The sequence below is a fragment of the Esox lucius genome, chromosome 20 (assembly GCF_011004845.1).
Source record: "Esox lucius isolate fEsoLuc1 chromosome 20, fEsoLuc1.pri, whole genome shotgun sequence".
NCBI lineage: Eukaryota > Metazoa > Chordata > Actinopteri > Esociformes > Esocidae > Esox > Esox lucius.
Genome location: NC_047588.1, coordinates 27113980 through 27141609, shown reverse-complemented (window position 1 = coordinate 27141609; position 27630 = coordinate 27113980). Strand labels below are relative to the sequence as shown.

General features: G+C 40.3%; 4 protein-coding genes across 5 annotated transcripts; 1 reads left to right on the top strand and 3 right to left on the bottom strand.

Moving 5' to 3' along the window:
- The first annotated feature begins 5235 nt into the window (after positions 1-5235).
- On the top strand, positions 5236-12847 carry LOC105019045 (transient receptor potential cation channel subfamily V member 5-like). 2 transcript variants are annotated; one of them, XM_010884941.5, is made up of 16 exons: positions 5236-5394; positions 6855-6988; positions 7080-7300; positions 7407-7547; positions 7632-7730; positions 7816-7991; positions 8106-8252; positions 8434-8513; positions 10244-10379; positions 10478-10564; positions 10826-10902; positions 11030-11195; positions 11303-11369; positions 11473-11741; positions 11983-12089; positions 12369-12847. In XM_010884941.5, exons 2-16 carry the CDS (start codon positions 6858-6860, stop codon positions 12484-12486), a joined length of 2022 nt encoding a protein of 673 aa, XP_010883243.2. In that variant the 5' UTR covers positions 5236-5394; positions 6855-6857; the 3' UTR covers positions 12487-12847. The 2 variants fall into 2 exon arrangements, with proteins under 2 accessions (XP_010883243.2, XP_010883241.2); XM_010884939.5 differs by having other exon boundaries at positions 5237-5394; positions 6828-6988.
- Positions 12848-13044: 197 nt separating this feature from the next.
- si:dkey-26c10.5 (C-type lectin domain family 4 member E) lies at positions 13045-14930 on the bottom strand. The gene is made up of 6 exons (XM_020040976.3): positions 14778-14930; positions 14569-14673; positions 14219-14389; positions 13864-14009; positions 13643-13740; positions 13045-13516 (listed from the first exon to the last, which is right to left on the bottom strand). Exons 1-6 carry the CDS (start codon positions 14875-14877, stop codon positions 13354-13356), a joined length of 783 nt encoding a protein of 260 aa, XP_019896535.3. The 5' UTR covers positions 14878-14930; the 3' UTR covers positions 13045-13353.
- LOC117592740 (CD209 antigen-like protein E) lies at positions 13045-26982 on the bottom strand. Its single transcript, XM_034288650.1, has 7 exons — positions 26838-26982; positions 26636-26740; positions 26282-26452; positions 25916-26067; positions 25695-25792; positions 25397-25568; positions 13045-13344 (listed from the first exon to the last, which is right to left on the bottom strand). The coding sequence occupies exons 1-6, from the start codon at positions 26938-26940 to the stop codon at positions 25406-25408; spliced, it is 792 nt and encodes a 263-aa protein (XP_034144541.1). The 5' UTR covers positions 26941-26982; the 3' UTR covers positions 13045-13344; positions 25397-25405.
- On the bottom strand, positions 19258-22918 carry LOC105019088 (gamma-aminobutyric acid receptor-associated protein-like 1). Its single transcript, XM_029115471.2, has 4 exons — positions 22901-22918; positions 20080-20158; positions 19771-19889; positions 19258-19540 (listed from the first exon to the last, which is right to left on the bottom strand). The coding sequence occupies exons 1-4, from the start codon at positions 22916-22918 to the stop codon at positions 19481-19483; spliced, it is 276 nt and encodes a 91-aa protein (XP_028971304.1). The 3' UTR covers positions 19258-19480.
- Positions 26983-27630: the final 648 nt, after the last annotated feature.

Sequence of the window (27630 nt, the reverse complement as noted above, 5' to 3'; positions counted from 1 at the left end):
GTGAAATCTTTCTTGGTCTACCTGACCTTGGCTTGGTATCAAGAGATCCCTGAATTTTCCAAGAAGTGATTGAACAGTACTGATTGGCATTTGCAAGGCTTTGGATTATCTTTTTATATACTTTTCCATCTTTATAAAGTTCCTTACCTTGTTACACAGGTCTTTTGACAGTTCTTTTCTGCTCATCATGGTTCAGTATCTAGCCTGCTCTGTGCATCCATGTGAGAGCCAACAAACTTATTGACTATTTATACACAGACACTTATTGCAATTTAAAATGCCACAGGTGTGGGAAATTCAACTTTAATTGCCATTTTCACATGTATGTGTCATCTTGTGTGTCTGTACAAGGCCAAACATTCAAGGGTATGTAAACTTTTGATCAGGGCCATTTGGGTGATTTCTGTTATCATTATGATTTTAACAGGAGCCAAACAACTATGTGATAATAAATGGCTTCATATGATCACTATCCTTGAATAAAAGACAGTATTTTTAAATGATCAGTCATATTTTCAAATGTCACAATTTCTGCCAGGGTATGCAATCTTATGAGCACAACTGTATCTCAGGCTGTGTCAGAGCAAAAATGGCAACTACCTGCATGTTCCCTGGCTCTCCCCTTTTGGTTGATGTATAAAACATGTGTGGCACAAACAGTTCAATATTTACAGGTGCCTCTTTGACTCCAGGTGTTCTATCTCAACAAACTGCATTCTGGTTATTAATAAATTTACCTTCATGGCTTATATTGGCATATATGGTTCTGCTATATGGTTCTGGTGCGGGTAGGACAAACACTAAGGGAATAAGGGAAAAGTAATTACCTAATCCTGGCATGCTGGCCTCAAGGGTTTTGAAACTTTGAATAAGCTAGATTGTTAGTATTGGGACCAATTGGGACATATAGTCATAAAATAGCATCTCAACATTAGATCATTTTGTTGCACATTTCCATAATGCCAAGTTTGAATATTGAGCTAGACACCATTAAGTAATTGTGTTAAACTGACTAACGATTCTTAAGAAGAAAATACTTATTTTGGAACACAATATTATAAGTTTCTATTTCTTCCAAAACCCCAGGGTAGGCAGCCTACCATGCCTACCCAGACCACACCTCACTGAGGTGTGGTCTGGGTAACTATAATTTGTCCATTAAGTTACAAAAATAATGGAAGATTATTTGACATAACAATGAAAGTGACTTTCTGTGTTATTGTGCATAAAAGCCTCCGTGTTCCAGAGACTCTATTTTACATGTATTTTCCTGTTGTCACTTAAAAGGAATTTATATGTACGTGCACCTAATGAAAGGATTTTCCATTTTTCCCAGCTACTCCTTAACTTACCTTTTGGTTGATAGAATGGCTTGTGGGACATCATATTTAGAAACATCTACCCAGAATATTTCACCTTCAGGGTTAAATTACCGAGCATATCATAATATTTGTGATGGTCAAAATGTTTTGCCTTTGTGAATACCTTTATTACTGCATCCTTATCATACACACTGGCAAGTAAGAAAGCCTGTTCGCCTCCTATAGACAAAGGAATATTTGCTCTGGAAAAAGTTCAGCCCTGATTTTGAGCCTTAAATTACACAGCTGTCCACTGGGGGGAGACAACAGTATGCACCGCTTTTGCACCTATATATATATTTTTTTGACATTTCTATATTTTGATTTTTAAATGTCCGGCTCTTTCAGTTTTATAGATTAGAGAGATTGTTTTTATAAAACATTGGCAAATATGCAGTACTGCGGTCGATGTATCGGTCTGTCGTGGTGAAGAAAGAGCTGAGACGCAAGGCGAAGCTCTCGATTTACTGGTCAATCTACATTCCTACTCTCACCTATGGTCATGAGCTTTGGGTCATGACCGAAAGGACAAGATCTGGGATACAGGCGGCCGAAATGAGCTTTCTCCACAGGGTGGCCGGGCGATCCCTTAGAGATAGGGTGAGAAGCTTGGTCACCCGGGAGGAGCTCAGAGTAGAGCCGCTGCTCCTCCACATCGAGAGGGGTCAGCTGAGGTGGCTTGGGCATCTGTTTCGGATGCCTCCGGAACGCCTTCCTGGGAAGGTGTTCCGGTCCCGTCCCACCGGGAGGAGACCCCAGGGAAGACCTAGGACACGCTGGAGGGACTATGTCTCCCGGCTGGCCTGGGAACGCCTCTGTGTCCCCCCGGAAGAGCTGGAGGAAGTGTCTAGGGAGAGGGAAGTCTGGGCATCTCTGCTTAGACTGCTGCCCCTGCGACCCGGCCCCGGATAAGCGGAAGAGGATGATGATGATGATGATGATTGGCAAATATACAACAGAATACTTCACAATTCACTTATCATCTTTTTTATGTGGAATTCTGGAAATTAATACAGGTTATGAAAATGAATACAGGTAAGACTTCTGAAAGTATGTTAGATGATCCTTATACATAAAAAAGAATAGTTGATCCTTTTATAAATATGTTTGATTTTAATCTGTCGATTTGATGAATTTGAATATTTCAGACAAAATCACACTTAATTTCTGAAACAAAAAATGTTATGCAACATCTAACAAGTCCTTAATATAATTTAAGGAGAAACTCTCCCAGTGATCTAAACAAATGTGTGCGCAAAAAAAAGTATTATTAGGAAACTTCTAGTGTCTTTTTGTAGCACATGAGAAATGGGACCAACAATTTACATTGCATTTATATTTTTGTTCAGTATATACCTGTATACCATTAGGCAAACGTTACTTTACATATGAATGCTTTTGTGTGTGATTCTAATAGAATTTCTAGAAGTTTCTAGAAAGCTATTCTTAAAAATTTCAATACCAAATAATTCTTGAGGGTAATATCACACTGTTTTAATTTTGATCTGTGTTTGGGGCTCACAGTGCTATGCTGTTATTTTATTTCTTTTGGTTGTTTATCTGTCCTTACCCGGAGAAACCCTTTGGTTGCTCATGCGGCACATCCATTGCTAATTTGGTTAGTTTCAAGTAAAAAAAAAAAGTACATCCATATTAAAGACAGATCACACAATTAAATATTTACTTGCATGTCCTTTCGTAACAATTTAACCAAAAAATATATATTTAAAAAATGTATAAAAATTTACAGCACTGTGCAAAAGTCTTGCAAAAGCATCTGAAATTAATATGAAAGCTGTCCACAGAATTTGGATAGAAAGTGTACATTATATATATTTTTTTAAAGCTAAACACTTACTACCCAAATACATTTAACTAGTTCGACTTTCAGGTAACTAAGACTTTTCACAGTATTGTATATTAACATATTACATGTATATATAAATGTTCTGAATGAATTACAAATTTAAAACAGAAAATAACTGATTGCGTAAGTACAGTATTCACCCCTGTTGGTATGACACACCTGAATGAGCATTGGAGCAACCAATTGTCTTTAGAAGACGTAATCAGCCCCAAGGTTTTACGCTGCTATGTGTTTGTGGTGGGTGTTGGGGAGTAGGGTCAGTTCTTCTTCTCCACTGTAAATCCTTTGTAAATCTAAGGAATGCGCTCTCTAAATTTTACCCTGCTTCATTTTAACTTTAGAGGACATGAGGTATTGGACCACGCCTCAGGAGTACCAGGCTTGAAAGACTCATAGCTGTCCCTGTCCAATGTCCTCCTGATTGTCATGCAGATCATGACAATACCAGATGATTAAAGCAGCCACTCTGCTGACCATTCCTCCCCCCTGATTGTCCCTGTCTTTGTCCATCTGGTCATGCTTCTGACTTGGATTATGTTTTATGGACTCTGGACATAGCCCACATGCATGTATTAATTATTACAATTTGTACTCTGAAAATGTTCACCTAGCACAGCCAGGAGAGGACTGGCCATCCCTCAAACATTGGTTCCTCTCTAGGTTTCTTCCTAAGTTTTGGCCCTTTTTAGGGAGTTTTTCCTAGCCACTCTGAATCAACATTTTGGTTGCTTGCTTTTTGGGATTTCAGGCTGGGTGTTTTGTAAAAGCACTTTGTGACAACTGCTTATGTAAAAAGGGCATTATAAAATAAATGTGATTGATTTGACTGATTGATTAGTTGAATTGAGTCTACTTGTGAAAGTAAGGTATTTTATTTATTACCCTGGTTTATTACCCCGGTCTCGGGAGGTCCCACATTTGGTTAGAACAATTCCTAACAAAAATCATGAAGATGAAGTAACATTCATAGCAAATATGGAATGATGTTGTTCAAAAGAACCAAAAGCACCAAGTCATTGAATATCCCTCAGAGCACAGTAAAGTTCATAATAGAAAATGTGGCACTAATTAGGGAGGCCACCAAGAGGCCTATGGCAACTCTAAAAGAGCTACTGTGTTTTCCACAGCTGAGCGGAGAAGCTTGAAGAAAGGGAATAAAATGACCCCATACATACAGCCAAAGCCACACTGGAGTGGCATAAAAACAAAAAGATATGTGTCCTAGTGTGGCCCTGTCAAAGCCTGGACCTCAATTCAATTGAGAATATATGAAAATAGTATGAAATTGCTGTTCACCTTGACGAAGCTTGAGTAATTTTGCAAAAAATGCTATGTCCAAATGTGTAAAGACATCAAAATAGACTCATGGTAATTGCTGCCAGAGGAGCCTCAACCTAATATTGACTAAAGGGTGAATGCTTATGCAATACATTATTTTGTTTTGTTATTGATTTATAATAAGTAGATTTTATTTTACTGTACATAGCAGAAAATGTGTTGTAGCTATAGCTATCTACATGCTAGCTTCAACCCCAAATAATCTATTAATGGACTGTCCATGCCTGGTTTTTTAATGTACATCAACATTCATTCACATTCATTAACTTTTTACATAGAGGTGTTTTGCACACACCACCAAACTGCTTGTAACAGCCTTATAGTTCTGTGGTAACCACCAAGTTTGTGAACTGAGTTGGGGAGGAATATGACTCTCCATGAAATATGTACATGTACAATTTAGGCTGCTTTTAAGATTGGGGCAACCTGTTTTATTTGGCTGTGACGTCCTTGACCAGCGCTAAGACAACTAAAAGGTTGGCACCTTTCAAACTAGTTATATGAACGGGTCACTGGGAATAAAGACCAAAAAGTGTTGACTGTCATGATGTAGCGATTCTGTACATGTGGGTGCAGGTGCTGAACATTTGTCATGGGGGCACCCCTCCTCTCTCTCTCTCTATTCATCCATCCTCTTCTTGACCTAATAAATATCCTTAATCTCCTCCCTCTCTCATGTCTGTTTTGTCTGCATATATAAGATTCCCTCCTTTGAATTCCATATATTTTCCTCAAATCGGTCAGATGTTGCCTGTTTATTGACATATCATGTAGTATATTTCTTAACTGTCATTAGGAGTAGAGGATTAACAGTTGTCTTCTGTAAAGGTAAGAATTTGCCTTTTAACTTTTATGGAATAGAATGTAGAAACAATTTTAATAATTACTGCAGGATTGGGAAATAGTAGGTTTAGAGTGCTTTCAGTCTGGGCAATTAACAATTAGTGACAACAAATCAAATTTAAACAATTTCAAAACTGTTTTAAAAAACTATGCTGACAGTAACAACGTATGTGCCCATTACAGAATCATCATGTAGTTGACATGAATTTTCTTATGTTAACACATTTTACCTTCATTGTGTAGCCTTATTTTTTTAATTTACAGTGCTTCAAAATGGTCCCCTGTACCTTTTCTTTTTTTCATATATAGTTTTGTTAAAGATAACATAACTTGTCAGATTAGCATGGCCCCAACAATGGATGGCTAAAATGCATTACGAAAATCAGTATAAACATTTAATAAAAGGCTCATATTTCATATTTCACTCATATTTCTTACTCTTGATAATGTCTCAACTCAGTTTTTAGAGTTTTTTAGAGTTCAGTCCAATATCTCATACATCAATGTTTAAATTATGCTGGTTAGACACATTTTCAAATGACTCAGCAAAATATGGCAACTATTTATTAAAGAAACTAAGCAAAATATTTAAAGAAACTGGATAATCAACCAAAAGCACAGGAGATATGTTGTACAACACTGCAGAATTTTAACGAAGTGCATACAGTTAGAACTAAGCACTTCTCTTCGCTGTACACAATCCCACCTGCATTAATCTCAGCTCGCGAAACACGAAAATATCCGCACCAGTTGTTTCTTACTATAACTATTTATGTCGCAGTTCAATTGAGTTGCTTACCCTTTATTTGTAACACTTATTGCAAGGCAGACAAACTATGTTGTATAAAAAGGTGTACTAAACCCAATGCCAACATTATAATATCACCTCAGTAACGTCAGTGGAAAATATAGCTTAAAGGCTAGCTATCAAACTATTCTCATTAAATGAAAATGTAATTGTGGAATTTGTGGAGTTTAGTATTGAGAGATGCGTGGGTGAAAATGAATGCAGGTGCCGTTACTTGTATGTGTGGTGTGTGTGGGAGAGCTTCTAGTTGTGTTCACACTGCACCATAGCCTGGGGCTTATAGCCCAGACCAATGCAGTGTGGAAAGGCCACATGAGAATCCGATCGTAGCAACAAGCTCAACGAACTTGTAGAATACATTTTATATATTTCTTCAATACCTATAAACGTCTCAGAATTAGACCTTTCAGAATTGCTACACCAGTGGCTATAAAAATGTGCTTAATGACAATAGGATACAAAAATGTCTGTGTAACAGGAGAACATATAAACATAGCTATATTCGTATTCAGGAAAATATAGATATATATGTTAAGACTCATGGTAGTATATTTTTGTTTTCCCTGTCTTTTTCCACTCTAACCCCTCATTTGTAACACATTCACTCCAGCCATTTAAAATTAACCTACCCTATTAGAGAATGGTCCAACATCTAGCCAGATCTACTGTTGGGATGCTCAACCATTGGTGGTGCCAGCTAAGATTCCACCTCCAGAACAGGAAAGGATTGGACTTGAATCTGGATGAAACATTTCTGCTGCAGAGTAAACTGTGAGAATATCCAAACGGTCATAACAGTTTTGGACAAATACTGGTTGTTATTATAAACATAAAATTAACTTGCCAACACTCTCTCTTGTAGGATAAATGACATCCCTCTCTTCTTTGCGGCCAAAAAGAACAATGTTAGTTGCATTAAGAAACTTCTAGACTGTGCGTCTACAAACGTCTTTGAGAGAGGTGCGCTGGGTGAGACTGCCCTGCATGTAGCAGTTCTGTATGATAACATGGAGGCTGCTGTTGCTCTGATGGAAGGAGCACCTGAACTCATCAATGACCCAATGACATCCGATCTTTTCCATGGTAAATGCATACACACACGCACACACACACACACACTGCGAAGAACCAACACTTATCATGACACTTTTTTAATCACTTAACCGTGTGGTCTCTCAATCTCTTTCAGGAATGACTCCTCTTCACTTGGCCGTGGTGAATCAGAACATTAACCTGGTCCGTCATTTGATTGCTCGTGGGGCAGATGTGACCACACCCAGAGTTACAGGCCTGTACTTCAGGAAGAGGCCAGGAGGGCAGCTCTACTATGGTAAGTGGAGTGTGAGTGTTCTCTACGGAGGAGAGAAGTGCATTTGGGAAATAAGGTTGTTTGATACCATTTGCTTTACTTCAGGTGAGCACATTCTGTCATTTGCGGCCTGTGTGGGCAATAAAGACATCATCTCCTTGGTGATCAATGCCGGAGCTAGCACCAGGGCCCAAGACTCCATTGGTATGGAACACTCCTGTTTCAGCTTCTCATCCCCACCTTCTTCTGCCTTCTCTTCTGCAGTTAAATCACTCTTCTCTCCCTCTAGGTAATACAGTACTACACATCTTGATCCTCCAGCCCAATAAGTCTTTAGCAGTCAAGACGATGGATATGTTGTTTTCATATGACCTTAAATTAGACCATGCTGTGCCACTGGACATGGTGCCTAACTTCAACGGCTTAACACCCATCAAAATGGCCGCCAAGAAGGGCAACCTTGTGGTGAGGATGGACAGAGGAATCCCTTCCATGTTTAAATAACACTACAGTAGAGTGTAATTATCTACAAATTAACTGAGCTAGACTTTTAGATTGATGTGTTTTTATCTCTCCCAGGTATTCCAGCACCTGGTCAACCGAAGACGACTTGTTCAATGGAACATGGGACCCCTGACCTCAAACCTTTATGATCTTGAAGAGATTGACTCCTGGGCTGACAAGCTCTCTGTACTGGAGCTCATTGTTGGCAGCCAGAGGAGAGAGGTACAATAAAATATATTGAAGGACAGTATAATACACAGACATGATACAATGCAATTAAATTTACACTACAGAGAAACTGATGATGATGATCTTGTTACTTGTACTGTGGGGTTGGGTAGCTGTTGAAGCACTGAATTTGATTCATTATTGTTTTGATGATGATGATGTTCTTCTCCCTTAGGCAAGGGGAATACTGGAGGTGACTCCAGTTAAGCAGTTGGTCAGTATAAAGTGGAACCTCTATGGGAAACATTACTTTAGGTAACCACATATATTGTACTCAGACACACAAAGAAATAAATATATTCAGTTGTGCTCAAAAGTTTGCATACCCTGGTAGATATTGTGAAATTTTGGCATTGATTTTGAAAAGATGACTGATCATGCAAAAAAAGTTTTTATTTACGGATAGTGATCATATGAAGCCATTTATTATCACATAGTGATTTGGCTCCTTATTAAATGATAATGATAACAAAAATCACCCAAATGGCCCTGATCAAAAGTTTACATATTCTTGAATGTTTGGCCTTGTTACAGACACACAAGGTGACACACGCAGGTGAAAATGGCAATTAAAGGTGAATTTCCCACATCTGTAGCTTTATAAATTGCAATTAGTGTCTGTGTATAAATAGTCAATGAGATTGTTGGCTCTCACATGGATGCACAGAGCAGGTTAGATACTGAACCATGATGAGCAGAAAAGAACTGTCAAAAACCTGCGTAACAAGGTAATGGAACTTTATAAAGATGGAAAAAGATATAAAAAGATCTCCAAAGCCTTGCAAATGCCAGTCCATACTGTTCAATCACTTATTAAGTAGTGGAAAGTTCAGGGATCTCTTGATACCAAGCCAGGGTCAGGTAGACCAAGAAAGATTTCACCCAAAACCAGAATAATTATTTGGGATACAAAGAAAAACCCACAGGTAACCTCAGGAGAGATACAAGCTGCTCTAGAAAAAGACGGTGTGGTTGTTTAAAGGAGCACAATACGACAATACTTGAACAAATATGAGCTGCATGGTCGTGTTGCCAGAAAAAAGCCTTTACTGTGCCAATGCCACAAAAAAAGTTACAATATGCCCGACAACACCTTGACACACCTCACAACTTCTGGCACACTGTAATTTGGAGTGATGAGACCAAAATAGAGCTTTATGGTCACAACCATAAACACTATGTTTGGAGAGGGGTCAACATGGCCTATAGTGAAGAGAACACCATCCCCACTGTGAAGCATGGTGGGGGCTCACGGATGTTTTGGGGGTGTGTGAGCTCTAAAGGTACAGGGAATCTTTGCAAATTGTCTGCCAGTATTTTCTGATAACATGCTGCATTCATCATGCCATCAATTTTCACGTCTTCTGCACAAAAGCTGCACATGGGACTCTCTTGAACTTTCCAGCACAACAATGACCCTAAGTACAAGGCCAAGTTGACCCTCCAGTGGTTACAGCAGAAACAGGTGAAGGTTCTGGAGTGACCATCACAGTCTCCTGACCTTAAAATCATAGAGCCACTCTGGGGAGATCTCACACGTGCGATTATTGCAGGACAACCAAAGACTTTGTATGACCTGGAGGCATTTTGCCAAGACGAATGGACAGCTATACCACCTGCAAGAATTCAGGACCTCATAGCCAACTATTACAAAAGACTGCACGCTGTCATCGATGCTAAAGGGGGCAACGCACAGTATTAAGAACTAAGGGTATGCAGACTTTTGAACAGGGGTCAGTTCATTTATTCATTTGTTGCTATGTTTTGTTTTATGATTGTGCCATTCTGTTATGACCTACAGTTGGATGTGAATCCCATAAGAAATAAAAGACATGTTTTGCCTGCTCATTCATGTTTTCTTTACAAATGTTAAATATATTACCAATTCTCCAAGGGTATGCAAACTTTTGAGCACAACTGTATTTATAACTTAGTGATGTTCCTATATTCTGTATATGTACATGTTGTGTTTGTGTTGTGAACAGGTTTTTGCTGCTCCTGTACCTTCTGTACATCGGGATCTTCACTCTGTGTTGTATGAATCGCCCTCTAAAGGACGCTCCGGAGAATTACACTGATGATGCAATGGACAAAACCACCCGCGTGCAGAAAACTCTATCGGTGAGACATCAAGGCCTCTACATATGTATGAGAGTGTTTATACAGACCTCCATCTGAGGGATTCATATTAACCCTTTATAATCCACATCTCTTTTTAGGAGAGTTATGTAACCTATGGTGACACCCTGCGTCTGGCAGGAGAGATTATCAGCGTTGTGGGAGCCCTGGTTATTCTGCTACTTGAGGTAAAACACAATAATTTGAGCCCTGGTTATTCTGCTACTTGAGGTGAAACACAGTCATTTGAGCCCTGGTTATTCTGCTACTTGAGGTAAAACAGTCATTTGAGCCCTGGTTATTCTGCTACTTGTGGTAAAATGCAATCATTTGAGCCCTGGTTAATCTGCTACTTGAGGTAAAACACAGTCATTTTATGTCACATATTTAAACTGTACATTTGATTTCTATGTTTTCTATGATAATCTATACTATTCAAAATCCTGCAGATCCCAGATATGCTAAGAGTGGGGGCAAAGAAATACTTTGGACAGACGGCTCTAGGGGGGCCTTTCCATGTCATTCTGTAAGTCAGTATTGGTACCTGCTGCCTATGTAGCCTTTGTAAACTGCCTAGGCGCCTGCCTAATAATGTGTTATGTCATGTCTAAGGAGCCTTTATAACCAGAGTATGACCTGTGTTTGCTCCCCAGTATTACCTTTGCCTGCCTGGTGGTACTTCTGTGTGTGTTCAGGCTCTGTGGAGTGAAGAGAGAGACAGATGTAATGGCAATTTGTCTGGTGCTTGCCTGGAGTAATGTACTGTTCTTTGCCCGAGGGTTTCCAATGCTGGGGCCTTATGTCATTGTGATACAGAAGGTATGTAAGGGCAAACATTTGCATTAAGTCACCATTGAGAGAGATTTTGTTGTTTTGATTCCCAGATTTTACTTTTTGCTGTGGTGTTTTGTCTCATTTCCTCCTAGATTATATTTGGAGACCTGACCAAGTTCATGTGGCTGAGCTTCATCATGCTCATAGGGTTTTCCACCTGTGAGTATACTCTGTTGAACAAAGACGGCACCAGCAAATATTCATGTTTAAATGATCAAACTGCTGACAACTGAATTGAACCCCTGGTTGTTTTCTCTCCCAGCTCTGTGGATGGTGTACATGACTCAGCTGCAAGGCTCCCTCCCTCAGTACCGCTCCTACCCCATCACTCTGTTCTCCTTGTTCGAGCTGAGTGTGGGTCTCATTGACCTGCCAGTGGACCAGACCATTAAAATTGCCCCTATTGTCTTTGTGCTACACTGCACCTTGTCTCTGACCTTATGCACATTGTTGATCAACCTTCTGATAGCCATGATGAGTGACACACACTGGAGAGTATCCCAGGAGAAGGAAGAGCTCTGGCGGACACAGGTGACACACACACACACTGTCTAGACAGTGTTGCTTAAAACCATAATGAGCGTTTGCTGTGTCGCTGGTTGACAAGTGGCTGAGAGGAAATTCCTCATAGGCGAGGCCAACTGGTCAGCATACCCCTGGGGAGAGGGGCGGAGTTTTTTTGACTGGGATTTCCAGGGGATGTTATGTTTGACAAAAGTGGGGGAAGGGAGGAATAAGTCAAATAAATAACAGTCCTTCTGTCTGTGTGTAGGTGGTGGCCACCACCCTGATGTTGGAGAGGAGACTGCCCCGTTGCCTGTGGCCCCGGCTGGGGGTGTGTGGCCTGCTCTACGGCCTGGGGGAGCGATGGTACTTACGGTAAGACAAGGAGAGTGCTTGGCTCATATGGTTTTAGTGAAAAATGTAGTGCACATACTGGAAAAAGGAAAAACATGCACTGTCTGAAATGTTCTTTATGTTTCAATGTATTTTACCTGCTTTAAAATAAAGATACTTATACTAATTTAAAGAGAAAAAAGTCCAGTATCTATGGTGTCTTTTGTGGGGCGATTGTGTAAATATTAATTTCCCAATCCCTTCCATATATACTATAGGCTTTATATTCTAAAGACTCAAATACCCTTTACTCCTTTGCAGAGTTGAAGATCGTAATGACCCACTGTTGCAAAAGGTGCGTCGCTACATCCAAGCCAAGGATAATCAGAGCAAGGAGTTGGAGGACACGGAAAACAATGGCATGTCGAAAGGACCATAACCCTACCCTCATACCATCAGGTCTGCTGGCAGATGATTGGCCACATCACATCAGGGTTTAAACTGTAGTTGTTATATAACGTAGGCCACGTGTTGTGTAGTACTTCTCATGCATTATTGTGTCTAAACAAATTATTGTATAATCCTGGCTGCCACTCAGGTACTAGCTGTGATTTTCTATTCAGCACCAAAGACTGGTCTCTAATCAAACTTGATAGCTGGAGAAAGAACTACTGCATTTATATAGACTTCACTACAGGTTTGATTGAAGAAGAGCTCTATCATTTGTCCATTCTTCTCGTATGTTACTTTTTTGTTGGTAAGTAGAACAAATGAACACTTTATTACAATGACAAATGGTAGATATGTGTGTCTCTTCAATGATTTTCAATCACAATACAAAAACCTAATGATTGGTTAATACACATCAGGATGTAGATCATTATAACATTTAAATAATTAATAAAGCATATAAAATATCTTACCAAACCAACAAGTAAGTGCATGATGTATAATTTCTATATTTAAGTCCAAAATTCGAAAGCAAAAGAGTATGTAGGATACTTGATTTCATAAGTTTAATATAATTATGTATAACATTCCTGATATTATATGATGAATTATAGATTCATGTAATACAGTTGGATCAAGGCTATTGATGGAGAAAATTGTATTGATTTAGAATGAATTATATATGACATAGATACTGTTTCAGAAGGTAGCTTGGTCTGCTCCTGGCTGGTTGGTGGCAGTAACCATGCACCCTGTTGACTACATGTTGAGCCTGCTAATCATGATGATCAACAGACTACCAGAATCATGTGTGTTATTGCTGGGTTGTAACAGAAGCACACGCATCCTGCAGCTCTCAAAGACCAGAGCCTGGTGATGTAGTAACCTGTCCTCTAGCGCCCTTTTGACAGATGTAGAAGCTGTTGACATGACAAGGTGAGGAGTTCCAACTTCTCTCTGGAGGATCCTTGCCCTTTATTATGCCACAGTCGTACTGTCTACTGGACTCTGACCAGTAACTATCAATGAGAGGAGGAGAGGCAATGGCTCAGTTTTGTCCATACCAACACATAACAATTCTGGATGATATGGTATATTTGAAGGATAATTCCAGCATCCTCAACATCAACAGTTGTGTCCCTCACCTGTGCCCCAGTGCAGTGTTGTTCACCCAGACCCAGGTCCCTGTTCTCTGTCTCAGGCCGATCCAGTACATCAGGTTCCCATTCTTCGTTAGGAAGGTCTGGAAGAATCATTTGTTGTTACCAGTTGGTCACAAAACGTTACTTTTACTAAAATCCTTGGTCGCTCTTATAGAATTTGGGAAATGCAGAGTAGTGCAGAGTTACAATTGTGGTGTACCAACCTGGACTCTTTGGTTACTTATGACGGCCAGATCTCCCCCTCTCCTTTTACACTCATCCCTGCTCCCGTTCCATGTCATTCTGTTCTGGGAGAGGAAGTAGCAGGTGCTTTCAAAGTACTGCCAGCCCTTTTCACATTTGTTGCAGTCTGAAACAGGATAAAAGGAGAGAAAGTGCTTTTAAACAATAATGTACGGTTCAGTTTACACCTCACGCTACAGTGAAGTACATTTCAGTCGTGAGCCCAGAATTATGTTGAAGATTCATAGACTTATAGAGCTTTAGACCCATCCACTGACAGCTTTATAATACCATTCATTGGGCTACATTAGACCAACACCACAAAGTAGTACTCACCAAGGCTGAATTGTTCTGAGTAATGTGCTTGGCATTTCTGGAGGCTGCATATCTGAAAGATCTGAGACCCCTCCTCCTTCCCATCATTCCTTTCACCATTCACATTACCCCCCTCCTCTTTGGCCTCAATCCATTTTTCAGTCTCATGGCAGACCGGGGGCTGGGATTGCACTACAAAAGGAAGAAAGAAAGTAAATAGTCTCACGTTACAATCTGTATAATTTCTTATTTATTTTATCACACAGTTGAAAGGAGGCCATGTAATCTGACATACCAGATATTCTACCAAAGTAATACCAATGCTGTTTGTTTCTAAAACAATTCTAGAATGTAAACCCCATTATACTCACATTTGATACAGAGGGCGATGATGACCATCAGTAGAACCAGACAGATGAGAGACAGCACTAAGCAAAAGGCCCGGTACACACCAAGATTGCTCCGGACCTTCAGATCTACGCAGGGAAACACTAGTCTTAGAGCAGTCTGTAAACAGCGCCATCAGATATCAGACATTTTATAAGCAATTGCTGCAAGCATCTGTTGAATTCCAGCCTACCTTGCTCAAGCTGTTTCTTCAATTCTACCGTTAACTTTTTTGCCTCCTCTGGTAATTTGGCATGACCTCCACTTACATTACGACAAAATTTGATATACATGTTGTTGTTCCAGACCGAAGGCAGACTGTGACTGAGGGCCAAACACACTGCTGCTTTAAGAGACCTCCCTCTCTGCAGTCTCCATAGCAACGTGCCCTTCTGAGATTCATTATTAATTCCGGAAATACAATGTTCAGTCTGTCCCACAATCCTGTAGCTGTCTCTGTCTCTCTCTCTATGTGTTTGTGTGTGTGTGTGTGTGTGTGTGTGTGCACATGCGACAAAGAGAGATTTTATGTGTGGGTGATAGAGAGTTCTAAATGGCCTGGAACTTTAAACTGGACTGTTGCTTGGTCTTCTCCAATTGTTTTCAGCCTCGATTATGCAACAGACATAGATATTTTCCAGTCAGATTTTATTTTGATATGTTAGAATTTATACAGTGGGGAGAACAAACAAAAATCCAGAAAATCACATTGTGTGATTTTAAAGTAATTAAATTGCATTTTATTGCAAGTGTATCAAATACTTGTTCTCCCCACTGTATATTCTCCCTTAAAGGAGACTGTGTGGAATCCTGCCTCCAACATTTATAAGACTGAATATTTGAAACATTAGTTTCAAACATCAATTGCAAATGTCTTCTGGTCATGTATGCTTGTATTTATGCTATCTGACATACATATTTATCCACTTTCGATTTCCTCTATTATTGCATATTTATCTATTTTTTCACACACCATTGTTGGTTTTGGATACAAATGTTCCTTGAACAAATAAAATGGAAATGTACACACTGAATTTTGTGTTTATTTGGGTCTGCTTTGTCTTATATTAAATTTTGAATGAAAATCTGAAACCATTCAGTGATCCAAATATGCAATAATAGAGGAAATCAGGAAGGGAGCAAATACTTTTTCATGGCACTGTAACCAAACGTGTGTGTGTGTGTGTGAGAGAGAGAGAGAATTCCAAATTGTTTGTAGAGATATCTTGTCCTTGGAGAAATGTACATTCAGCTGCTTGCATTTTTGTGAGTGATAGAGATGGAGGGTTCAAGATTGTGTGTGTGTGTGTGTGCATGCGTGTGTGCATATGTACGTGTGAATTCATGCGTATGAGAGAGTTTTAAATGTCCCAGAGGGCTATCTAGTCCTTGAAGTAATCCATTCAACTCCTGTTTTATTTACAAGATGTTATTGTAGTGCTTTAAGTTATCTTTCTTTAACACATACAAACTCTTTCAGGCTCTCTCTACTCCTCTTCTGTCTTTATGTAAACCCTGTGTGTCCTGTGTCAGAATATGGTCTACCCAAAAGCACTGTCACACCAAGTCCCATTCTGAGGATGTTTAAATTAACTTTTGCTAATAGAGTTGATTCTCATTCCTGTTCTGCAGAGCATTAATGAATTCTGGTGCTTTAAGACCTTATTTAGGATTAATTCAGCCATATATAGGCTAAAGAGTAATATTGTATTGATCGTTGGGATTTAGGTTCATGTGGAAGAAGGGCTTTATAAAATAGAGGTGATTTATAATGTAATAGGAGTGCCACCATTACCTGGTCTGTCTGCTTCAGCATAAATATCTTCTGGTGGATCAGTCAGTTTAGAGTAGACTGTCAATTCAGCTTCTTCCACTGACAGACATGCAGACACAGATAGGTTTTAAGGACAGAAAAAGAACATACACTAAAACACCACAAATATTTTAAGATAAAAATTGAATTACACTGATTTTCAGCAAACATTACAACATTAGCTCCAGTTTGGTAATGGTGTTCTCTTTTTAAGCCCATAGTCTCCAGGATTCTCTTACTCTATTCCAGTTCTACCACTCTGTCAACTCCAGTGATTTCTCTTTCATTCCACACCTAGGTCTTTTATTTTCTATTTGCGTGGAAACAGACCTGGCGGCATAGGGGGGCATTGGAGGACAATGCCCCTGAAGCAAGAATGCTTTGCCCCCCCCCAAAAAAAATAAACCCAATACTGAAATTAACTAATTACTGTTGGAAATGTAGCTGTCTTACCTTCAACTGCAAATGCTATCGAAGATGTGCTTTATTAAGTGATGTTATCGCTACAAAGAATGTGTAACTACAGCAGTTACTAAAAACGTTCTAATTTGATTGACAGCTGTGTTTTTGCTAATATATAGGCCTAGTCTCAGTAAGGCATGCATGATAAAAATATTCATGTTGCTTTCCATCCCTCATACTGAAGTTGCTATTGTACATTGGTATGTAGGATAAACGTGCCCGCCCACTGAAATCAAATGCCATGTCTCATGTTTATTCAAGCACCGGGCCTGCCTGGAAAGCTCATGAGCATGTTCTCAGCGAAAACACTGTCTGTCTCTCTGACACACAAAATATTTCAGACTCTCTCTATTCCTCTTTTTTTTTTTATATTCTTCCTCTCTTTAAGTAAACATTGTTTATCCTGTCTCTGGATGTTGTTATCTCCTAGCAGAACCATTACACCAAGTTAAATTCTGAGGATGTCCCAATGTACTTAGCAAACAAAGGTTATCGTGACACTTTCTCTCTTGCACTTTGAAGGCACACTGTGTAAAATCCTGCCTCTGATATTTACAAGAATGAATTTTAAACGTGTGTTCTCATACTGATAGACGGATGGCGAGAAAGATTGAGAAGGGAACATTTGACAAATCTGACATTTAGTTTTTTACATTAATAACTGAAGATGTCTTCTGGTCATTTATGCTTGTATATATGCTAGTAGTACGGTAAAACTCTGCCATTATGAAATAAAATGTAGCACTTAGATTTTCAAACATCAACTTATTTAGGAATTGCTCATGTATATGTTGTCTAATAATAAGGTAGTTATTGTAATCTTTAATGTTCAGGATTGGTATCTAAAAAGCCATTTGTAACTTCTCATGTAAAAGGGATTAATAACCTAAAGTAATGTAATAAGAGTGCTGGAGACACCTGTACCTGGAGTGTCTGTGGTAGTAAGCTGGGCAGGAGATGTTTCAACATAAATGTTCTCTGAGGCACTTTTCTGTTTGCAGGAGACTGTTGATCCATCCTTTTCCACTGACAGATATGCAGACAGACAAGTTATTTGGAAGGTTCTCAGGACAGAACAAAGAGCATGCGGGCTGAAAAACAAATATTATATGGTGGAAATTAAAATAATTTCTCTTTCGGTACCTGAGGTCTCCAGTACTCTCTTACTTTCTTCCTGTTCAACAATTCTGTCTTCCTTTCCAGGGATTTCTTGCATCTCCATGATTGTCTTTCTTTTGCTGTCTACCTCTCAAATTTTCTAGATGCCTGAGAAGCCTATGAGCCCAAGGACAGACAAAATGAATGGTCTTCTAAGCTAGTGCAGCAAGTCACATACAAAACCAAGTATTGATTGAAATGATCTCCCTTAGTCTCTGTAGCTAGAGCCCCTTAAATGAAAGTAATGCATTTCAACACTGGATCAAGTGATCTGTCTTGTCATTAACCAATCATACTTCCTCTTTGATTTATTTAGGTCTTGCATACTCATAAAACTTTTCCCTCTAACCACTCTTACTGTTAAAAATTCAAGTTCGTGTCAGTAGGACATTTAAAGGAAATGAAAACTGAATGAATAAAGCACGCGATGGGGAGGTTATTGGAAAATATGACTATATTCTGTTTGATTAATCTCCCACTCAATCAGATTATATGTAATTTGTACTAGGGTTGCACCGATATATTGCCCAGAAACTGTTATTGAGTGAATACAGGCAAAATGTTAACATCAGTATTGGCTGATTGCTATGAATTTGGCCAATAAGTTCAGACCAATTGTGGCTTCATCTGTATAGGATGTCCAATACATGCCATTTTATAATAATTTGTCTTCGTTTCTTTTGCTCAAGTCATTTGCCCTATTGTTTACTGGTTTTGTTGATTAAGTCCAATACCTAATTTACAAAATTCATATACATGTATTTCATAATGTAAAAAGAAAGAAAATATGTATTTCTTTCCATATAATTCATACATTTTCCATTCATTATCAGACTTTATTCTTTTTATTTCTATATACATACATACATTTATAGAAAGATATGATTGAATTTGCATATTTTATTTTATTTAAGCTGGGTATGAAAATCAGCTACCTGGATTGGTCAATCATTTTCTTATTGGGGCATCCCTTATTTGTACATCAACAAAAACAATAAAGAGTATTTCTAACACAATAAATAGCAAAGGGAAATAAATAAAAAACACACACACACACACACACACATGCTCAAACACTCACAAAGCCCTGCCTAAATAGATAACACTTTTAAATACAAACATCAAAAACAGCAATCCATGCATTTTTTATTTTATTTTTCACAAAATATTCATGATATTTACAAAACCTACTATTTGCATTAATTGCAGATGACTGACTAAGAAAGATGAAAATCAAGAGGGCTTTCCCTTTCTTAATTCAACAATTTTCATTTACATCTAAACTCAAAACGCTTTTTTTATTCAACCTTTTTCTAATGTCAGGCTTCTTTTATAAACTCAGAATGCCTTACAATACCTCTCATGGTTGAAGGTAAACTGAAGAAAAATACAATCGCCTCCAATATTCTTAGAGAACAATATCCCCTTAACCCTCTTTTCTCCCAACAACCATGTCCTCAATACTAATCATATAGAATAAGTGGTGATAGACAGAGCTCTTTCAGGTCCTCTTCATGGTGTTCCTGTGAGGTACCGGGAAAGACAGGGCGGGGGACAAAAATAAGGATTACAATTGCAAAAGCGGAACTCATAAAACCAGATCAACTACCTATGTACTGTATGAATTGGGAAATTAAATTTGTTTACAACCTTGAAACCAGGGCACCACACTGTATTTGTTAATAACCTAAGTAAGTAATTTACGGGGTCACAGGGGAAGGATTAAAGGTTACGTCTGTCTACATGTTTTTACCTCATAGACAGCAGACAGAGGAGAACTGGATGGTGGGAGGGAGTTATTGACAAAAAAGAAGAGTGCCTCTTCAGGTCTCATAGACACACGCTGTCGGATCAGGAAACAAAGCTGACCCACTGACACAGAAAAACAAACAGAGATAGTCAGACACAACATCAAAAAACGAAACTGATGGAGAGGAAGAGGAAGTGGCAATAGCAGAACAGAGAAAAGAGATAAAGGATAGAGTGACAAACACATCATAATTGTGAGCGAGGGAATTACTGGAAAAATAGACTTCAAAGAGAGAAATCTTGTCAGTTTTACCTGTGAGGTCAGAAGGCACTAAGTACTTCTTCTTGTCTAGGTCAGGTGCTCTCGACCTGGCAGCCCTCTCCACGATGATCTAGTTAAGGAAGCAGCAAAATACTTAAGACTGCACCAACATGTCCCATTCAACCAGAATCAAGAGCTTGCTACAGAACTTGCTACAGCTAAGTTAGCTTGCTACAGCATGTTGCACATTATGTGAAATAATGCATTTTAGTCAAACATTTTAATTACTGTATATAATCAGCAGATGGTGATGGTTGGGTAGTCTTTGTCCACAAAAAGTAGCATTGTTACTCCTATTTCCGTCCTCCGATTACAATGCTACTGTTAGCATACCAAATTCAGTGAGCTAGCTTGCTCTGTTAAGTGTACTGTTACAAAAAGTGATTTCTACAGTGAAATTAAAATTATAATATTTATATGTATATACAATACATACAGGTATTATAGTGTAAAACCACAGTTAAGTGTTATCTTTGGAAATAAAGAAATACACATTTGCACTGTATTTAAAGTAATATCCTGTATCTTCATTAGCCCATAGCCATTTTGTACTCTTAAATTAATATATTATTGAAAACTATTTCAAATGGATTTCTTTATTAATATTCTGAAAAGTACAGTAATTGCATATATTATTAAGGAAATGTAGTTGTTATAAGAACTGAAATACCGCTTCTACCATGTGTTTGTAATGTAGACTTTTTAGAATAGGTCCTAGGTAAGACGGCTGTCAAATTGCTCCATTCTGATTTATAGGGGCTCTATGACAGCCCATCTACTCAGAGGCGGAGCATAGCTTTCTCTCCCATGGGTCGAACCTTAGCCGCGGAGGCCCCCCCTACCACCACACCCGATTGCAAAAGTCTTGCTACCTGATTTCCGTACTAAAGGGTAGGCAAAAAATATAAATATTTAATGCTATTCTCCCAAAAATGTATGTACGTTTCACGTACCATGATGAACAGAAGCTTGTTATTAGGCTGCAACAATATGTACCTTCAGTTACAAAGCTTTGCTGATACCTGCTTTTAGAACTGGATCATAACTAATTCTCTTTTGCCATTAACAGCGATGCTGCAGTAATTGTAATGTCAGATCCAGGGGCGTAGGTTTCATTATACATGAGTGGGACATGCCCCACCCGCCTAGAAATTCTGTCCATAAAAATTACGAACAGAACCGGCGACAAAGGGCAGCCCTGCCGGAGTCCAACATGCACTGGGAACAAATCTGACTTACTGCCAGCAATGCGGACCAAGCTCCTGCTTCGGTCGTACAGGGACCTGACAGCCCTTAGCAAAGGACCCAGGACCCCATATTCCCGAAGCACCCTCCACAGGATGCCGTGAGGGACACAGTCGAATGCCTTCTCCAAATCCACAAAACACATGTGGACTGGTTGGGCGTGTCAACCAAGACAGCCCCACAACATCCAGAGACTTGAGGTACTCAGGGCAGATCTCATCCACCCCCGGTGCCTTGCCACCAAGGAGTTTCTTTACTACCTCTGTGACTTCAACCCGGGTGATGGACGAGTACACCTCTGAGCCCTCATCCTCTGCTTCCTCAATGGAAGATGTGACAGAGGGATTGAGGAGATCCTCGAAGTACTCCTTCCACCGCCCAACGACATCCCCAGTTGAGGTCAACAGCTGCCCACCTCTACTGTAAACAGCGTTGGTAGGGCACTGTTTCCCTCTCCTGAGGCGCCAGACGGTTTGCCAGAATCTCTTCGAGCCAGCCGATAGTCCTTTCTCCATTGGCCTCACTGAACTCCTCCCAGGCCCAAGTTTTTGCCTCCACAACCACCCGGGCTGCAGTCCGCTTGGCCTGCCGGTACCCGTCAGCTGCCTCAGGAGTCCCACAAGCCAACCAGGCCTGATAGGACTTCTTCTTCAGCTTGACGGCATCCCTTACTTCCGGTGTCCACCAGGGGGTGATCAGTTGACAGCTCCGCCCTTTCTTCACCCGAGTGTCCAAGACATACGGCCGCAGGTCAGATGAAACGACAACAAAGTTGATCATCAACCTACGGCCTAGGGTGTCCTGGTGCCACGTGCACTGATGGACACCCTTATGCTTGAACATGGTGTTCGTTATGGACAAACTGTGACTAGCATAGAAGTCCAATAACTGAACACCACTCTGGTTAAGATCAGGGGGGCCGTTCCTCCCAATCACGCCCCTCCAGGTTGCCCACGTGGGCGTTGAAGTCCCCCAGTAGAACGATGGAGTCCCCAGTCGGAGCACTTTCCAGCACCCCTCCCAGAGACTCCAAGAAGGTCGGGTACTCTGCACTGCCGTTCGGCCCGTAGGCACAAACAACAGTGAGAGACCTATCCCCGACCCGTAGGCGCAGGGAAACGACCCTCTCGTTCACCAGGGTAAACTCCAACACATGGCGGCAGAGCTGGGGAGCTATAAGCAAACCCACACCAGCCCGTCGCCTCTCACCATGGGCAACTCCAGAGTGGTGAAGAGTCCATCCTCTCTCAAGGAGTGTGGTTCCAGAGCCCAAGCCGTGCGTAGAGGTGATCCCGACTATCTCTAGTCGAAACCTCTCAACCTCACGCACGATCTCAGGCTCCTTCCCCGCCAGCGAGGTGACGTTTCCACGTCCCTAGAGCTAGTTTCCGTGTCCAGGGATCGGGTTGTTGAGGCCCCCGCCTTCGACTGCTGCCCGATCCTCTCCGCACCGACCCCTTATGGTCCCTCCTGTGGGTGGTGAGCCCACGGGAAGGCGGCCCCACGTCGCTCCTTCGGGCTGAGCCCAGCCGGGCCCCATGGGGAAAGGGTGGGGCCCCGGCTGCACCATACCGGGCGACGTCATGGTGCTCGAAATGTAATTCATCATTAAAGCGTTTTGAACCGCTCTTAGTCTGACCCGTTGCCTAGGACCTGTTTGCCTTGGGAGACCCTACCAGGGGCATATAGCCCCAGACAACATAGCCCCTAGGGTCACTCGGGTACTCAAACCCCTCCACCGCGTTAAAAGTGAGTAAAAACACCCTAAATATGTTCAGAACTACAAATTACATTTCTTCTGTCGATTCATTTATTTATTTGTTTAAACCAACCCTCCTCCTTTATCCGGCTTGGGACCGGCAAAAGTTACCCAAAAGAGACCCCCTGGTGGAGCGCATGCGCGATTCATTTTCAGTCTGGACGCGGAGGAGTTAACATCTCCTGCTCTGACTGCAGCTCGGAGAAACTGCTGTGCGAGGACTGGGCCACCTGTGAGTGCTTTCACATGGGAGAGGGGCCCACGGCGGCACCCGCTGCTTGTTGAGAAGAGTAAGTCTCCAATAACACCACAAAAAGTCGCTAGATTTGTCGCTAGTTGCTTTTTTGAAAAAAAAAAAAAGACGCTAAGGGGGCCTGAAAAGTCGCTAAGTTGGCAACACTAGGATTTTTTAAATCCTCCTACAGCATCAACAGCAACACGGTCGCTTTAACTATATCATTATGCTAGTTACTTGACCTGTTTTTTTATTAAAGCCACATAAAGTGGACGTTTTGTAGTTGATACAAATGTTACTTGATCAGCTGAGTAACATTATGCTAACGTCAGCTGCAAGTAGATGATTGGCCACATCGCTCTAGGCTCAAGCTTATTGTTACACTGTAGGCTACGTGCTGTGTAGTGGGCTACTTTTGTGTTTTATTGTTTGTGTGTCAAAACTAGCCGTCACTCTGGTACTAGTTGTGGGGTTTCATACAGTGACCGTTCTGTAAGTTAATTTGATAGCTGGAGAAAGAACACAGTACTGCAAATATATAGCCTAGACTTCACTGTTTGGTTGAAGAAGTGCTCTAGATATTTTTCTTTTCGTATATAACTTTATTATTGGTAAGTAGAACAAATTGACATTTTATAACCTTGACAAAATATATATGTCTTTTAAATGGTTTTAAATCACAATGCCAAACCTAATGATTGGTTAATGCACATCAGGATGTAGATCATTATTACATTTAAAGTAATTAATAAAACGAATGCACATGAGTATGTAAGCTGCTGAATTTCAAAACTCACTTTGATCTCATAATATTTACCATCACATTCCTGATATTACAACCTAATTTCCAAAGAAGTTGGGACGCTGCGTAAAATGCAAATAAAAACAGAATTACAATAGCCTACTCTGTAAGCGTTATGGAGCCGTTTGCTTTACAGTTATCACAGTACATTAAAGAAATCTTGGACAAAGTACTTCCTACATATAACTCATGCAACTACGGTAAGAAAGCCGTGTCGCTCCGCCGTCCAAAACCCCGCACACACACTTGATTACAGATCAACACAATTAAGTCCGATCACCAGTGACGCTAACCAAATAAGATATACAATGACTCCCATGCCTAAAAAATTTTGGCTACATCAGAGTCTCCTACCATGGTAGAGAAATGTCATAAATTATTATAAAAATCATTGGACAGCAAATTATACTAAGTATTTAGTATATAGTGTAGTGATACTATTCCCTGTGCACTCACACCCAATATTAAACAATCACAATCCTCTAAAGGTCCCAGAGTTTCTTTGCATAGTAGAGTTTTAATTTTATGGATGCAGTGATGTACTGTGTTCACAGAGGTTTTCGGAAGTGTTCCTGAGCCTATGCAGTGATGTCCACTACAGAATTGGGCCTGCTTTTAGTGCAGTGCTGCCTAAGGGAGTACAGAGATTTCTCCGGATTCTTGGACTCTTATGTACCGTAGTTGATAAGATCCCCAAACTTTTTCCAATTTTATGTTGAGAAACATTATTCTTAAATTGTTGCACTATTTGCCTTAATAGTCTTTCACAGAGTGAACCCCTCCTGATCTTTAGTTCTGAATGACTCATTCTCTCTGGAATGCCCTTTTTATACCCAATCATGTTACTGACCTGTTGCCAATGTACCTAATTAGTTGTGAGATGTTCCACCATGTTTTTTTTGTATTACACAACCTTTCCAGTCTTTTGTTGCCAGTGTCCCCAATTTTTTTGAAACGTGTTGCTAGCATCAAATTCCAAGTGGGCATATATTTTTTCAAGAAACAATACAATTTCTCAGTTTCTCAGTTTTCAAATGTTTTCTATTGAATATAGGGTTTAAATGATTTGCACATCATTGCATCATTGTTTTTCTTAACATGTTACACAGCGTCCCAACCTTTTTGGAAACAGGGTTGAATATTATGAATGATAGAGTTTGATCAAGGCTTTTAATAGAGATGCAGAGTCAAGATGCTGTTTCAGAAGGGAGCTTGGTCTGCTCCTGGCTGGTTTGTGGCAGTAACCATGCACAGAAGCACACGCATCCTACAGCTCTCAAAGACCAGAGCCTGGTGATGTAGTAGCCTGTCCTCTAGCGCCCTTTTGACAGATGTAGAAGCTGTTGACATGACAAGGTGAGGAGTTCCAACTTCTCTCTGGAGGATCCTTGCCCTTTATTATGCCACAGTCGTACTGTCTACTGGACTCTGACCAGTAACTATCAATGAGAGGAGGAGAGGCAATGGCTCAGTTTTGTCCATACCAACACATAACAATTCTGGATGATATGGTATATTTGAAGGATAATTCCAGCATCATCAACATCAACAGTTGTGTCCCTCACCTGTGCCCCAGTGCAGTGTTGTTCACCCAGACCCAGGTCCCTGTTCTCTGTCTCAGGCCGATCCAGTACATCAGGTTCCCGTTCTGCGTTAGGAAGGTCTGGAAGAATCATTTGTTGTTACCAGTTGGTCACAAAACGTTACTTTTACTAAAATCCTTGGTCGCTCTTATAGAATTTGGGTAAAAAGAAGTAGTGCAGAGTTACAATTGTGGTGTACCAACCTGGACTCTTTGGTTACTTATGACGGCCAGATCTCCCCCTCTCCTTTTACACTCATCCCTGCTCCCGTTCCATGTCATTCTGTTCTTGGAGAGGAAGTAGCAGGTGCTTTCAAAGTACAGCCAGCCCTTTTCACATTTGTTGCAGTCCGAAACTGGATTAGAGAAAAGTGCTTTTAAACAATAATGTATGGTTCAGTTCCCACCTCAGGCTATAGTCAGGTACATTTCAGTCATAAGCCTGAAATTATGTTGAAATTTTGTAGACAACTTGCGCTCTAGATCCATCTACTGACAACCAACTTTGGCAGGTTTATAATACCATTCCTTAGGCTACATTAGACCAACACCACGAAGTTCTGAACTCACCAAGGCTGAATTGTTCTGAGTAATGTGCTTGGCATTTCTGGAGGCTGCACACCTGAAAGGGCTGAGACCACTCCTCCTTCCCATCATTCCTTTCACCATTCACATTACCCCCCTCCTCTTTGGCCTCAATCCATTTTTCAGTCTCATGGCAGACCGGGGGCTTGGATTGCACTACAAAATTAAGAAAGAAAGAGTTTAAGTAAATAGTCTCACGTTACAATTTGCATTATTTCTTGTTTTATCACACAGTTGAAAGGAGGCCATGTAATCCGACATACCAGATATTCTACCAAAGTAATACCAATGTTGTTTGTTTCTAAAACAATTCTAGAATGTAAACCCCATTACACTCACATTTGATACAGAGGGCGATGATGACCATCAGTAGAACCAGACAGATGAGAGACAGCACTAAGCAAAAGGCCCGGTACACACCAAGATTGCTCCGGACCTTCAGATCTACGCAGGGAAACACTAGTCTTAGAGCAGTCTGTAAACAACGCCATCAGACATTTTATAAGCAATTGCTGCAACCAACTGTTGAATTCCAGCCTACCTTGCTCATGCTGTTTCTTCAATTCTACCGACAACTTTGTGTTTGCCTCATCTGGTAATTTGGCATGACCTCCACTTACATTACGACAAAATTTGATATACATGTTGTTGTTCCAGATCGAAGGCAGACTGTGACTGAAGGCAAACACATTGCTGCTTTAAGAGACCTCCCTCTGGAGTCTCCATAGTAACGTGTCCTTTTTAGATTCATAATTAATTCCGGAAATACAATGTTCAGTCTGTCCCACAATCCTGTAGCTGCCTCTCACTCTCTGTGTGTGTGTGTGTGTGTGTGTGTGTGTGTGTGTGTGTGTGTGCATGCATGCACATGCGATAAAGAGAGATTTTATGTGTGTGTGATAGAGAGTTCTAAATGAACTTGAGATGACTTGTTCTTTAAACAATGCTATGGGCTGTTGCTTGGACTAGTCCAGTTGTTCTCATCCTCGATTTTGAGACAGACCTAGATATTTTCCAGTCAGATTATATTTTGATATGTTAGAAGCTAGCTATTCTCTCTTAAAGGAGACTGTGTAGAATCCTGCCGCCAACATTTACAAGACAATTTTAAACAGTATAATGACAGGTCTCCTATTCGTCCCTTTCTGAACAAGACCCGTACATTATTAGCTAGTCCAGGGTGGTTTAGGGTGTGGGGATAGTACATTGATTGTCTAAAACAAGTATGAGGAGGCTACAAGTCAATACATACTGATAGGAGGACCTGCAAGAACATTTCAATGGGGAATCTCTCAGGCACTCAACACAATTTTGTAGAATTTTTTTTAAAAACA

Coding starts and splice junctions, on each gene's coding strand:
- LOC105019045 (XM_010884941.5), top strand. CDS start 6,858: ATGGTCCAACATCTAGCCAGATCTACTGTTGGGATGCTCAACCATTGG. Junction 8,253..8,433: donor TTGGCAGCCAGAGGAGAGAG/GTACAATAAAAT, acceptor CTTCTCCCTTAG/GCAAGGGGAATACTGGAGGT. Junction 11,196..11,302: donor ATGTCATTGTGATACAGAAG/GTATGTAAGGGC, acceptor ATTTCCTCCTAG/ATTATATTTGGAGACCTGAC.
- si:dkey-26c10.5 (XM_020040976.3), bottom strand. CDS start 14,877: ATGTATATCAAATTTTGTCGTAATGTAAGTGGAGGTCATGCCAAATTA. Junction 14,390..14,568: donor CATCGCCCTCTGTATCAAAT/GTGAGTATAATG, acceptor TTCCTTTTGTAG/TGCAATCCCAGCCCCCGGTC. Junction 13,517..13,642: donor AACACTGCACTGGGGCACAG/GTGAGGGACACA, acceptor TCTCATTGATAG/TTACTGGTCAGAGTCCAGTA.
- LOC105019088 (XM_029115471.2), bottom strand. Junction 19,890..20,079: donor AGTGCCTTCTGACCTCACAG/GTAAAACTGACA, acceptor TTTCTGTGTCAG/TGGGTCAGCTTTGTTTCCTG. Junction 19,541..19,770: donor CTCTGTCTGCTGTCTATGAG/GTAAAAACATGT, acceptor GGTACCTCACAG/GAACACCATGAAGAGGACCT.
- LOC117592740 (XM_034288650.1), bottom strand. CDS start 26,940: ATGTATATCAAATTTTGTCGTAATGTAAGTGGAGGTCATGCCAAATTA. Junction 26,741..26,837: donor GAAGAAACAGCATGAGCAAG/GTAGGCTGGAAT, acceptor TTCCCTGCGTAG/ATCTGAAGGTCCGGAGCAAT. Junction 26,068..26,281: donor CTCAGAACAATTCAGCCTTG/GTGAGTTCAGAA, acceptor TCTCTAATCCAG/TTTCGGACTGCAACAAATGT.